The sequence below is a fragment of the Primulina tabacum genome, chromosome 3, assembly GCF_025594145.1.
Source record: "Primulina tabacum isolate GXHZ01 chromosome 3, ASM2559414v2, whole genome shotgun sequence".
Classification (NCBI taxonomy): Eukaryota; Viridiplantae; Streptophyta; class Magnoliopsida; order Lamiales; family Gesneriaceae; genus Primulina; species Primulina tabacum.
In genome coordinates, this window is record NC_134552.1 from 13,166,080 (window position 1) to 13,180,586 (window position 14,507).

Sequence of the window (14,507 nt, forward strand, 5' to 3'; positions counted from 1 at the left end):
GCTCCAATTCTGTGTCTCCTCTAGCACGGCTCATGCACAGTAAGATAATTCCTGGAAATAAACAAACTTTAAACGTACAAATATGCGTAAAATCAACAAAATTAAATAAAAATCTAATCTCAAGAAAATAATAAATCCTAATATTAAACAATTCAATCCCCGGCAACGGCGCCAAAAACTTGACCGACGATTTCGGTTGGAAATAAATCTAGCAAGCGGACTAGGTCAAGTAATAGTATTTGGAGATGAGTCCAGGTATCGTACCCACAGATATCGACGTTTAAGTACTAGAATATGAATTATTTTTCCTAAATTAGGCAATTTAAGTTCAAATGATGGGAGATAGATTAATCAAAACTAAATTAAACAATTTAAATAAATTAACTAAAGCAAAAAAATCCAAATTATTAAATTAGACGAAAATTCAAATTATTTAAAAACGACTAAGGCGCACAACGGTACCGAGACAACTTATAATTTACGTGTCAAATTCATATTCATTAAATTAATTATTTAATTAACGACGGAATTCTCAAAATTATTTATTAAACGATTCTTCGAATTAATAAACTTAATTAAATCTAACAGTCCAATTATTCCTAACTGAATTTAATTATATTCAACCGCATTAGATCGCTGTGAAATTCCAGTTTTTCAACCTAAAGTCGCACACTGAAATCGAATACTATTTCTAGTCAATTTAATCATGTGTTGATTGATGTGTGAAGCAAATATTAATCTATCGTCTTCCGGTTTTAGATTAACCAACAAATATTCAATTTAATTGGCCAGGTTAAAAGAACACATGATAAACGACATCAATCAATGAATAAAATAAATAATTTAATTGAATTAAACTCAAAACATCAAAAAATAATATGTCTCGGCCCTATCATGGCCTTAGTCGATAAAAATCTACTCCATAAACTTAAAATAAAAGTCAAAATCAGTGTTTAAATTCAATGAAAAAAACATAGTTAAGAAAGAAGGAAAAGAATTCTCAATGATTTGTAGCGTGTGTGTGGAATTCCTCTTGCTTATGCCCTTCACTCTTCATCCCTTATGTTCTTCTTCCGCGGTGATACTATTTCACATTAGCTTCTGTTCCCCTCTCTTCCGCGGTCTTCTGCGCTTCTTTCTTCCTGTGTCGGCTGCTTCTCTGTACGCTTTTCTTCCTTTTATTCTTCTAAATGGGCCTCTCCTTGTATTCTTTTTAAGTCCATCTCCACTTAAATCTTGTAGATAATAAGATTGTAGATTTTATTTTCAAAGATTAGACTCCATCTTTATCAAGAACTTCAATAATATCAAGATAATAAAATAAAATTATTTTATTTTCTTTGAAGTCTTGTAAATTTATTTTATTTCAAATTTAATCATTTTTCATCTTTTATTTAAATCTACCATTATTAATTCAATTAAGCACATAAATAGGGATAAAAATATTAGATAAGGGCAAATATTATTAAATCAAATCTCTAAAATCTTTTCAAGATTTGGCCTTATCAGTAACCACTTAAGAAAGACACCAACTATTTCTTTCAACTTTACCATTATATGATACTAACATTAGACTTTATTTTTTGTTTTTTGTTTATTTCAACCACACTTTTGTTTTTATTTATTTTTTATTTCAACAATTTAAATATTAATTTAGTCTCTCCATAATTTGTCAAATTTCACTTTAGTCCATTAATAATAATAAAAAATATTGTACACTCACACAGTCACGTATATAAAATAACTAGTATATATGATTAATTTTTGCAGTTGAAAAAGAAATTTTCCATAGGTTGTGAGTTCCAAATAAATATTTTGTGGCTTAATTCGTCTTAATCAAATTTATTAAAAACAAACAAAAATCCACAATTTATATATTTATTCAAAGCCCTACGGAAACTTTTAGCAGCGAAATGAAAGGACTCAGCGTCGTAATACGTCGTCTGGTGGCCGACACGGCGCCACGCACCGTCGCGAGATCGTCTTCGATCAGCCAGAGTCTCGTACTTTCCTCCGCCGCCGCGTATTCAGCTCTATTAATCGCTGAAGATAAGACCAGTCCACGGTTCATTTCCTCAATTGCCCCAGGCGGAGCTTTTAATTATCAATCAGCTGTACAAACCCATTTCCGGAGCTTCTCCTCTTCATCCTCATCAGGTTTCTGTTTCTTTACTTACAACTATAATAGAAACTTGTGTAGCACTACTACTTGTTATCTAGATTGTAGATAATTTTAGGGTTTTTTTCTTGATTTTTCTATGCTTGGATTTCGAATTTCGGATAAAGGAGTTGTTAGGGTGAGAGTCAGTGGGAGCAGGACAGATTGGATAAGCACTGAACAGAAAATTGTCAAAAAATAGACACTGTTCTGGAAAATCATGTGAATATGCGTGATTCATGGACCTTTCGTGGAACGGCCGTGATGACCGCCACGGATTTTTTACAATAAATAAAAGAATAAAAAAAATAGAAACTTTGAAAATTATTTAATGACAAAAAAATCAAAAGAATTGGAAAATTTGGAAAGAAAATAAAAAACCATTCCAACCACCACCACATGGCAACCTCCTTTACGCACCAGAACCCCTCATTTTTTTCCGAAACCTTGGATTCAGCAATCTGTGTAGACCATGTATGCCTTGAGTTGCTATAATTTGGCATTGATTTAAAAGATGAGATGCCATTCATTGAATGTTGCTAGTGTAATAAAACAAACAATAACCCCTTGAATTAAAAATTATGTGGTGGTACTTGGCTGCAGTGCGAAACGAACACTTACTCGTTCAGTGGTTTAACAATGTTTTGGTCTAGCTCTCAGTTGAGGTGACTAAATTTCATTTCAAAGTATAAATTAGTCTTGGTACTTTTTCTCTCAATATTTCATGATGTTGGGTCTATGCCTTTAAAAAGGAATTGTATATTGTGTTATACTTTGGTGTGGCAGTGTGCAAGAAAATTTGTGGAGCCAGCCAGAGTTTCTGCACATGGTTTTTTGACAATATCAAATTTGACCTCATAGTTTCTTTCGATGTTGAAGTATACTTTGATTATCAAAAACTGATAATCTTTACTCTCAAAAATTCGGAAGAAGAAATTAAAGAAAAGTATCACGACTACCTGTTGGTTGTTATGTTTCTGAAACTTAATTATTACACCCAATTGATAACATTGCCAGTGATTAATGTTTTAAGAAGCCATTTGATTTTAGTCGTGGACTATAGTGGTTAAATTTCATTGTTTGCCCGAGTTTCATTTTCTCTAATTTGTCATATGTTCTTTTTTTCCCATTACTCATTGGGTCTAAATTACAGATCCATCAAATATTGTGTCGATCGAGTCTAAGGAACAGTTTACTGATTCTCTCCGCAAGGTACAAGGTATGGATACCAATATTTTATGTTTTCATGTCTTTAATTTTTTACTTTGTTGTCTTCTATTTGCATAATTTTGTACTGATTTCTATCTTGAATCTCGTGTAGATGAATCATTGCCAGCAATATTCTACTTCACTGCGGTTTGGTGTGGTCCTTGTAAGTTTTGTTGACAATTATGTTGAGCATCTGGTCAACGCATTGTTATGTAAGGTTTTGCTACTTACTTTTGTACTTCTGTTTATAGTATGAACTTTGAACTATTCTTTGCAGGTAGGTTATTGTCTCCTGTAATTGGGCAACTAAGTGAGAAATATCCCCATGTCACCACTTATAAAATTGATATTGATAAGGTAAACTTCACTCAGAAATTGACTTCTTTCCCAGAGCCAACATGTCTCAAGGTTTTGTTGAAATCAAAGCAATTTCTAATGCATTTTATTAATTGGTGTTTAGCAAATTAAATCGTCATAGGCTACAAATATATATTAAATTATTTTTGTTTAGCAAAAAAGAAATTCTTATTTAGTAGTTTGAAGATTAAACTCTGCTTATCAATTCTATGTCAAGATCCTTCAATATAAACAGATCTCAGGCATTTTTTAAAGATGCCTTTGACTCTTTGCTGGTATGATATCCATGGTGATTGAATTTTGGATGCAGGAAGAGCTAGGAAATGAGTTGAGCAAGCTAAATATACATTCTGTGGTAAAGCCACTTCTCTTGTGCCTTTTATCTTTTTTCACAGTTCTTGTGTCTTTTTGTCCATTGTCCTGGTGCTCTTAAACTTAGAAGGCGTACCGAAATAATGCCTGGTGAAGATTTGTTTTTAAAAATGGAATTTGTCCACTGAAGTTCAGGCATAAATGTTGGGGCTATGATTGATCCAAGTCATCCCTTTTGGGATCAATGTGAAAAATGGTAGCACAAAGCATGACCACCTTATAGATCGAATGCATGTTTTCAAAAATGTTATAGGACAAAAAAGGATGCAACTTGCCAGGAGTGGAAGTATTTGAAATTATTAAAATGCAGTTTATGGTATTATCTGTCTCTATCCTGATGCATATGATTAGCGTTGCAAAAGTTAAATTATGCATGAACCATGATTAGTTTGGATGGGCGTGATTACATAGATTGATCTGATGCTGAGGTAGTTGCTTGATGCAGCCTACACTGCTCTTTTTTCTAAATGGTAAGAAAGCCTCCGAAGTCATTGGAGCAGACCTTCAACGGTTGAAGGATACGATGGAAGCCCTCTACAAATGAAGTGGCAACCATGTTTTGCCTGTTTCATGAAGGGTGGTTATGTTTTTTTGCCTTGCCCAAGAATCGAGACAGAACTAAAATGCTATCAATCATCCGCACCATGAGTAATTTTTTTTTAATCCTGCACCATGACTAATTTTTTTTAATCCTGCACCATGATTAATTTTTTTTAATCCTGCACCATGAGTAATTTTGGTATGAAGAAATTGATGCAACTCGATGATTACTGCTGTAAAAGACGGGATCATGGATTTTCCGTTCACCTTATAGTCCAGATTAGTTATTCCTGTTAGATTTATGTCTTGTGTATTAGTTTAGTGGTGGCAAATATTGCCTCCCACAGTCAGAAAATACATGGGGTGCCAACACTTCTCAAACAGTTCATCAGAAGTCCAACAAAACGAAAAAATTGCAAGCATGGTGGATCCGAGCATAGCCTAACATCCAAATGTCCCTACAGTTGAAAAATCGGGGAAAAAAGTGGTATACAAATTTCAATACACTATGTGTGATGTGGTGTGTGTTTGTGTGTCTCTGGGTTCGTGGGAATGGCTGTCGAAAGTGATTAACATAACTATGGTATGAAAGAACGAATGCTTTTCAAAACCTTAGCCGTTATGTAATGTGTCAGGTTGGCGTGGACCTGTCTCTTGAAGGACCTGTCTCTTGAACTGGGAATTCCGAGTGGGACAATGATGATATGCAATTGATATATCGAAAGTAGCAGTAATTATTCCTTCCTTTCCCCCTCAATGACGAGGCAACTGAAGTTTAATCTTATTCAATGTCATTACAGCTTCTCGGATGCTGACTCTCCCACGGTGCATTCCAGTGCCAGTCCCACTACAAGTGATAAACACCTCGCCTATGCATCAAAATTTTCTTCACTTTCTTCTCCTTGTATTAGCAGATTAGGATCTATTACATGGCACGATTGCATCAGGAAATTATTCCCTTATCCATATCTTTAAACTCGATTCCCCTGAAAACATGTTCCATCAACAGTATACTTTAGCTGTAGACATCACTCTTCCAGGTTAATATCCCTTGATAACAATATTCTATATCAAAATCTGATAAAGTTAGTTCAGCGAAGCCATGCAAAAATTTTCGAGAAAGTGTTGTTTTCTTGCATTTATAGCAAGTACTAGCACCTGGTGCCATATAACCAATTGTGGCTGATGTCTTCGTCGGTGCTATAGTCTCCCATCCATGCCGTAGCTTTGATATACCAAAATCGCTAGCACGTCCAACCATGATTTGTCAAGCAGGACATTGCATGGTTTCAGGTTCACAATGGACTACTGGTGTTACACTTTCATTGTGAAGGAAGTATAGTGCACAAGCCACGTTTATCATAATGTTCATTCAACCTCGGTAAAATATCTAGGGAATAGTTGTTCGAATATAAAGATCATCGATGCTGAAATGTTGAAGATACTTGATGGAAGAGAGCCGCTTAAATAATTCCAGTCCAACCCAAAAACCTCTAGTTTCTGAAGATTGCCAATCTCCAGTGGAATTTTATCCTATATTTAAAATTATAGTTCCGGTCGATGGAAATGAGGAAATACACGTACATACCTTCCAATTCATTTCCCCAAGATGCAAAATGATCAGCCTAGTCAAATTTCCAATTTCTCAACAAATTGTTTGAAAGATACTGCCCCTCCAGGTTCGGAAGGTTGTTGCATACACTAAGTGGAACTTTGCAGGTTAGATTACTAAGCGACATCCCGATTATTTCTAAAGTTGAGATGTTGAAGATGCTCAATGGAATTGGTCCTGTCAGCGGATTCCTTCCCAGATTCAGGAAAGTCGGGGCACGAAGATATCCGATTTCTTGGGGAATTTTCCCTTCGAAGGAGTTAGGCTCAACTGCAGCTCTTCTAATCTTGAAAAATTGGCAATTGTAGCTGGAATGGGACCTGAATTCCATGAAAGCTGTTGTTGCTCAAATCCAGGGTGACAAGAAAAGATAGATTCCCCAAGTGTGGAGGAATGATTCCTTGTAAATTCACGCCTGAAATATGTAAATTTCTAGATACCGAGTAAACAGATTTATCTGATATTATGATTGGGATGATATGTTGATTCAACAGTAATAAAGAGAGATGTATTGTATAATATTAAAAAATTACATGGTCTTTTTATGACCATTAATCAACCCCAGAGTAGGATCGAAATAACCAAATAATCCTTGTCAACTCTAACCTATCAATGGCAGAACAAATATGACGATATATACTCCGAACTCCTTATAATTGCAGACAAAATTGTGTCGCAGCGACACCAATCTTCTTTCAATAAAAAATAAATAACAAATCCCTTTCTTCTATCGTTCAGTAACACAACGTCAATATTAAAACAAAAGAATACAAAAAATAGCATACAACACTAACGCATCAGTTGGCATCAACGTAAACATCAGCTGAAGACGTATCCATATCATTTAGTCCCAGTTCCTCATTTTGCTCCGAACTCCTCTCGTATTCCTCCACTGGCATCACACATTCATCAACACTAAGTAAATACTATAACTATTTTTTTGGAAAACGATTTATTTGACTTTTGAAAAAATATCGGGGGACAGACTTACATGTCAGCTGATTATCGTCTTTTAATTCATCAGTTGCGGGGGCAACGAATGAGTTTGCCAAAGCATCATCAATTATCAAAGTCCAAGGTTCTTCCAAGCTTTTCAACTGCCGAAAATATATGACAACTTGACATTGTTATCGGATAACTATACATTAGCATGCTTTTTCAAGTGTTCTAATCAGGTACACGCACATGTATCCCCGAAATTCACAATTTCCAAAAAAAAAGAATCAAGTAAACAACTTGCAAGGTCAGGGCAATTAACCAAGTTTACAAATGACAAAGATGGATATTTGCAGATCGAAAATCCATGTATACCATTTGCAGCAAAGCCCATCCCAGATGGCATAAAATTGGCTTTTATTTGTCGATTCTTTCAAAGTTCTCTATATGCCATATCAACTGTATCTTTCCATACCCAAATGTACATGTTACAGTGACTTTCCCCAATATGGAAAAATGATGCAGAAATTAATGAAGCTTCCGTACGGTTTCCTCGAGAGCTTGTTAAAGCTAGTCTAATTCATGTTTGAGGAAGTAGATCGCCCATCTAGTGGAGGTCTTACATCTATGTATAGTCAACAGACAGCATACCTCCTAGAGTAAGCTCACATCACAATCATTGTGTTCTACTTGAACACTAATCATCAAAGAAAACAAGGAACGATAGTACGAAAAATTCCATTCCATCCCAATTCAAAGAAGAACGAAAGTTCAAACCCGAGGAACCAAACACCATAACAGAACAAGATTAATAGAAAATATAATAACAATGAGAATATGCAGCATAGATATTGCAAAGAACAAGAGTACGAGGAGCAATGGGTTGATTCAAGTATCAAGAGAGAGTATGCAAGTGCAAAACAGGGGGAAGAAAAGGCCTAAATTTCAGGGATGGTAGAGTTGACAATAGTAGAGTTGACATTGTCAATACTAGAGCGAGTACCTTTTCAAGTTTTGCACTGAACTCCAGCCACTTGACCTTTTCAGTATAATCCACACTATCACCAAACGTGAAACCATGTACTCTCTCAAGACCTGCAAGTAATTTGACGATTAGTTTTGAAATTTGGATACTCGTGACATTTAAATTTTAATGTGAACCTCTTTAGAGTCGTTCATCAAATTGCATATATGAGGTTATCACAAAATTAACATATAATTTAATGGCATTTGCATCAGAGATGGACAATTATGGGATGAAGCACCTTATTCGGTTCCAACTTACTAGGCATGTTTCCCAATCCCCAATTAATGGATTGAAGGCACTATAGTACCGTGCTTAACTATTTATATTTCTAGACCTCCCTTGCTCTACCCCGAAATAACACAGAAATATTCAATTGAAAAGAGGAACACATCGAGGAGAGATGGAAGGAGAAAAAAGATACTCACTCTCACCAATCTTTGAAATCAAACCTTCAACAGTTGTGACAAGTCCACCTAAAGTGCCACTGGTCAATTCCAACTCAATCTCCGGAATGATCACACCAGCCGTGTCCGACTACCATATCGATAGGATCATTAATCAGAATTATATTAAAATAACATGAAAGACTGCCAGAGGTGTTTAATGATAAGGAATTAGAGTTTTTGTAGCAGTCTGTCCGATCCCAAGTGGAGAAAGGGAAAGCCTTTTGAGGCGCAACAAAAACAGAAAAATCTATTAAATTGTGGATTGGGCAATTGAACCGTAGTAACATAGAATGATATACTTCTGGTAGTAAAATAAAAGATGCAATGACACCTGTTTCTGCAACTAAATTTGCATTTAATACTTTCAATATTTTATAGCATCATCTTTCAGCAATGTTCTTAACAATTTTATAATTTTGAAAATATGGTGGGACATTAATGGTTTTGCACCAGGCAAATGCTATTGAAACTCAATTCTACACGGAAAATCTTATTAAAAAAAAGCCAAAAATACAAACTATAAGATCTAAGGTCCATACGAAAAGGTCTAAATAAATAATAATGCCATGTATTGTCTTTCTTTGAAATGTCAAAAGTGAAGCAATCCATAAAAAAAAGGTGATAATCTGAGACGAACAAATATTTTCCAGAAAAAGCATTATTCTTGCATGCTCTCGTTGTATAGATATATACAACATAAAACTTCAGTAACAAAACCAAATCTTGCATCAAAGAATTTCAACATAACGTCAAGTAGGGTTAGTGACATCTAGAACTCTGGAGGTCACTCGGCATAATGACAGATCGGATGCATTAAAGATTATAACCTTTGATTATCCAAGTAAATCTCATTCACAGTTGATTCAAAAGTCACCAAGCATAAGCTTACATGTTCCACGTGTTGGTGAACATATTACTGAAATAAACAGCTTATTTGTGAATAAGAAAAATGACAGTGACATCCCAGCTACTTACCAAAATTGCATACCTTTATGACATCCCTGCAAAGGTCTCTTACGTTCTTCACATGAACTGTAATCTTTTTTCCTTTGTCAGAAATAGGACCACCAGGCTTCACCTGCAAAGCACATGAAATGAGCATAAAGTAGAGAGAATAAAATAAAGAGAACTGACATTAGCACATAAAATAGAGCCAGAGGGATTTTGACAGATGCATACCTCAGAATTACGGTAACCACAACCATCGCAAGAGGAGGCCATTACAATAACTTCTCTAAAATAAGGAATATCTGTCGATAGTTAAGCTTGCCAATTCAATGACAGATCATCAATACATCAGAGTCAACTGCTAAACAATCTTAGGCTAAGTTTTGTATACCTATTGGACAAATACCTCTCACACAATGTATTGCTAGAAATATTTACAGGAAATGAAGAAAAGGTCAGGAACTTAATAGGTGGTTTAGCCTGTTAAGCACTAGCATACTAAATCGGTTCTAATTCTATGAAAGAACGGATTCCAATCCATCTAAAATATGAAAATAAGGGCACTACGATATTGTCAGCAGTGGCAACTGATACAATAACTCAACATGAGATAAATCAACTTCGGTATCAACCATACATGATCCGAGATAAATCAAGAAGCAACATCACCCAGAGAAACTGTCCTCACAACTCAAGAAGCGTAACTCTTGCCTTAGAAATTAAGCGATAGCAAGTAACACAGCACATCCTTACCTAAAAATAGGGGACCTTTCCTGGTACATCTCATCATAAAGGATAAACCTTTTTTAAAAAAGGATACTTGTTACGAACATTCGACACTCAGATTTGGTGGCACAAGTTCCACAGGTTGATGGAAAAGTCATGACCTGCCCACAAAGTGAAGCAGTGATTATGATCCAATGACATAATAAAGAAATGATGAAATCATGTCCAAGTGAATGCATAGGTAGAATACACATAAAAGGGAAAAGGATGAGTTATACTACCTCTTCAGGCGACGAATATCGAAACAAAGCATCAACACTTTCCACGCTATTACCCTGAGCTATTGCTTTACGACCAGCTTTCGCTCCAACTGAACCATGTGGTTCACTTTGGATTTGTGGAATACCGGTGGTCCCATCTGTAGTTGGTTCAGCATAGGGTTCTCCTCCTTGTGATGGCTCCACGATATATCCTAACGCAGCATGTTGCTCAGGTGTTCTCTCATAGGACTTTATCATCAACAATTGATCAGGTGAAGGGGCATACCTAATCAAAATTTATTAGTTATTCTCCACATTACTTATCTCATACATGCAAGCAGATTAGATAATACTGGGTTTTTCCTGTTCAAATTTCAGCTCGCGGTGATGTCTTTGCATCAAATAATTAGACACATACGGGTTCTCGATGAAGCTGTTTCCAGAAGGATCATCAAGAATTAAAGTAAAATGTGAATCTCCAGTGGCACAAGCTCTCAGCTTTATCAAGAATTCATCTATTGCTTCTGCAGTCTGTGGATCCACTTTCTGAATGTCCCCACCCCCCAAAATGAAAAATAATAATGAGTAGAATGATGGTTTTTTAGAAAGCAAGTATCTGAATTTAAACAACTTACCTTTCTCTCATCCTGAAGGGCTTCCAACTCATCTGCAGCCCGGACCAGTATTCCTTCAACCTGTAAACATACCAAATGGATGGTAAAAGTAAAACCATGAAAGATAAAAGGGTGCATCCGGGTTGATAACAAACCTATAGCCCACTTGTACAGCATGAATAAACCTATTAGTTTGCATGGAACTGCATATACTGTGACCTTTATGCCATATTCAACTATCTAAAACAAAATAAGGCTGTTCATATAAAACGTTACATCTCAAGCATATATTTTGCATTAGAATCAAAATTGGACAAAAGCTTCATATGTAAATTTCAATGATCCAGATACAAATGTAATATGCAATTATGAGTGTTCACTATTTACTTTCTCTTTGAAATACACGAAAATGAATACATAACAGAAACATGTGGCAGTTTCTCTTTATTTTAAACAGAACCAAATGCAAGTTGTGAGCAAATTCATTCTCATGCTCAATTTGACTTATTCTCCAATAAAAAGAACAGATGTTGAACTGATAAGATATCAGGAAAATACCGTTGACAAAGACCCACGCTGAGCCTCAGTAGGAATCTCAAAATCCAGCTCAGGGATCTGCAAAAGGAACATAAAATTAATAAAATGTTTCACAGTGGTGAAAATTATTGATAAAATATTGACACAATTTGGGAGAGGGAAACTGCATTCCCAGTCAAAAACATCCAAGCTTTATACGTGCACAAGAAATTGGTAACAATCACCTCAGTCAATATGCATGCCCGTGCATTGCAACTCAAATGCTTAGTAAGTAGTTAAGAAAAGAACCTTGATTGTGGCAGTTTCTGATTTCACAACCTGACGGTTAAACATCTACAATAAGAAGCCAACCAGCATGATAATATACAAATCAGTAGGGAACAATCAAACCGACCCAACCAAAAATCATCCACAGCCACACTTATATGTGTCAACATGCAACAGTTTGAACAGTCTAACTAACCAAGATAATCAAACTCCATGGAAGACAACCTTTTTATCACCTGATGGTACTTTCAGATGGTATTGACAACCATTAGGTTGGATTTCACCGGCAAATTGCACTTCATTATTCCTTCAGAAAGAAAGCACAAAGGTATAAAAAAATATTGAAAAGAAAATCATAAAATGACAGATTCTTGTGTACTTGGAAAGAGAAAAGGTGAAATACCTCTCCCCACAATGGGTGCATTCAAAAGCTGACAGCAGTATCTGAGAAAAGATGTACAAATCAAGTTTCAAGCGAAAAACAAGAAGCATTTTCTTGAATCAGAAATAAGTCTCCCACACATGACAGTGGTATCCATTGAAGAAAATAAAGTTCCAGTTCATTTGACATTCGAATTTTTTTATCTTGAAGACAACTTTAATTCAATACACAATGGGAGAAAGAACAAGAAAGTTACCTTTCTAAAATGTGGAATGAGAGTTAACAAAAACCTTGTTATCCCCTGTTAAACGAGAAAAAAATTAGAAATGACATTGGCGCATTGCTAATGATTAAGTTAAAAATAACATTTTCCAAACATAAATCATGAATTTTATCAGTGTCACGTAAGACAGACCATCAGCTTCAGCAAAAAAGTATAGGACTTCTTCTTCACATCCAATGTCATAAATGGCGAGAGGCAGTGGCGGGGAGGTCAGTGACCACCAACCGCCTAAGCGGTTGAATTTTTTAGCAATTTTTTATAGGTAACTATAAATAATCATACAATGTAATTACAAATACTCATTGTTTTTTATGTAACATATGTAATTAAATAACGTTTATGCATAAAAAAAGCTTCATACAATATAGAAAAAGTGCAAATAAATATATAAATGCAAACTAGCAAATTAATTAAGGTGCTGGCCGATGGTAGTGGCGGCTGGAGGCAGTTTGAGGCAGGTAGGTGGCTTATGGTTGAGAACATTTGAAACCAAAAATAAATACAAAAGAGAATAAGAGATGTTTTATTATATCTAAGTTTTTAAAATTGATTGACTTCGAGTGATTTTAAAATTATTTGACTTAACTAGAATTTTAAAATCATTGCCTCCACCGCCTCCTCGCTCGCCGGATAGCCGCAGACCGCCTATAGAGACCGCCATAGACAAAGGTGGGCCGATCGAGGACCGCCTACGCCGCCTCGACCGCTATTTAGAACATTGTTCACATCCGAACTATTAATATCATTTGCATACAAGTGTGGTGCAAGTAAAGTTACATCCAAAATGTTACTATAAAATCGTCTTAAGACTAATGCTAAAGCATAGAATTTCTTCTTCAAGTCTAGTTCGACTCCCCGAACTACAATAATAATCATGATGAAACTTTCATCGTAGATTTCAAGCAAAAGGGTGAGTTGTAGTACCAAACCATGATAACTCATTGTAAAAATGAAACATACATAATATTATTTGCGAAGGTAACCAAAATTAAAATGAACACATAATACACTGATACACATATATTTCGATGGTTACATAATGCGAGGTATACTATTTGAATAAACTGTGAATAAATTTGTTCATAAGCAAACTCCACCCTGGAACGAAATTGTTGCGGGAGACCATTAAATAAAGATCCAAACTCCAACAAATAAAAGTATCAGTAGAAACACACAATACCCAGATAAATCAAAACAGTATCAAGAATAATGAAGAAAGACAAGAACATAGTCCAAGGATGAAACAATAATACATAAACACACAGCACTTTTGCAAGCAGAGCAGCGTAAGAACCGGAAAGCACAGATGCACAATTAGTATAAATGGCGTCGTACATTAGTCGCCGCAGCGCATGCATAAGCTCTCAACCTCGTAGAGAGGGGCGTCGGAATCTTCAGCTGAGATCGCCTCCACCACGGACCGCACATCCACAATTTGGGGCTCGCTCTGTGATGTCATGTTTTCCGGCAGAGTCTCCATCAATATAGTGATTCTAGGGTTTTCTGATACTTTACAATTGTTTCTTGGGTTCCTTCAGGAGTTCTTGTTTGGTTTTTGGGGGCGCTCTTCAGGAGAAATAGGGGAAAGGGAGTCTCTTGTGTTTTTTTAAAAAAAAAAGATCCGTAATGAAAATTATTTTTATGTCACTGTGTTTTAAGTTTAAAATCTGTGAAACACACGATTAAACGCATTTTTTTGCCAAAAACCACCAAGACCCTATTCCGAACTCTAAACCCTCCGTTCCTGGAAAAACTTCTCCGTCGACTCTTCAAAATCTCAACCGAAGGAATGGCAGACGAAAATGTGGTAATTTTCGCGTTTATTTCGATATG

At 35.6% G+C, this 14,507-nt stretch overlaps 2 protein-coding genes across 4 annotated transcripts; one reads left to right on the forward strand and one right to left on the reverse strand.

Moving 5' to 3' along the window:
- The first annotated feature begins 1,871 nt into the window (after positions 1-1,871).
- LOC142540530 (thioredoxin O2, mitochondrial-like) lies at positions 1,872-4,938 on the forward strand. 3 transcript variants are annotated; one of them, XR_012819114.1, is made up of 7 exons: positions 1,874-2,157; positions 3,312-3,377; positions 3,480-3,530; positions 3,645-3,724; positions 4,035-4,079; positions 4,542-4,745; positions 4,801-4,938. XR_012819114.1 is itself a non-coding variant. In XM_075646766.1 (6 exons), exons 1-6 carry the CDS (start codon positions 1,914-1,916, stop codon positions 4,568-4,570), a joined length of 528 nt encoding a protein of 175 aa, XP_075502881.1. In that variant the 5' UTR covers positions 1,872-1,913; the 3' UTR covers positions 4,571-4,938. The 3 variants fall into 3 exon arrangements, 2 of the variants coding, with proteins under 2 accessions (XP_075502881.1, XP_075502880.1); XM_075646766.1 differs by having other exon boundaries at positions 1,872-2,157; positions 4,529-4,938; XM_075646765.1 differs by having other exon boundaries at positions 4,542-4,938.
- A 221-nt stretch (positions 4,939-5,159) lies between these two features.
- Positions 5,160-14,239, reverse strand: LOC142540531 (uncharacterized). The gene is made up of 16 exons (XM_075646767.1): positions 14,016-14,239; positions 12,648-12,697; positions 12,413-12,453; positions 12,235-12,316; positions 12,031-12,075; positions 11,764-11,820; positions 11,227-11,286; positions 11,010-11,137; positions 10,613-10,877; positions 10,426-10,492; positions 9,837-9,907; positions 9,646-9,735; positions 8,637-8,745; positions 8,188-8,279; positions 7,240-7,345; positions 5,160-7,140 (listed from the first exon to the last, which is right to left on the reverse strand). The coding sequence occupies exons 1-16, from the start codon at positions 14,152-14,154 to the stop codon at positions 7,046-7,048; spliced, it is 1,497 nt and encodes a 498-aa protein (XP_075502882.1). The 5' UTR covers positions 14,155-14,239; the 3' UTR covers positions 5,160-7,045.
- Between the last annotated feature and the right edge of the window lie 268 nt (positions 14,240-14,507).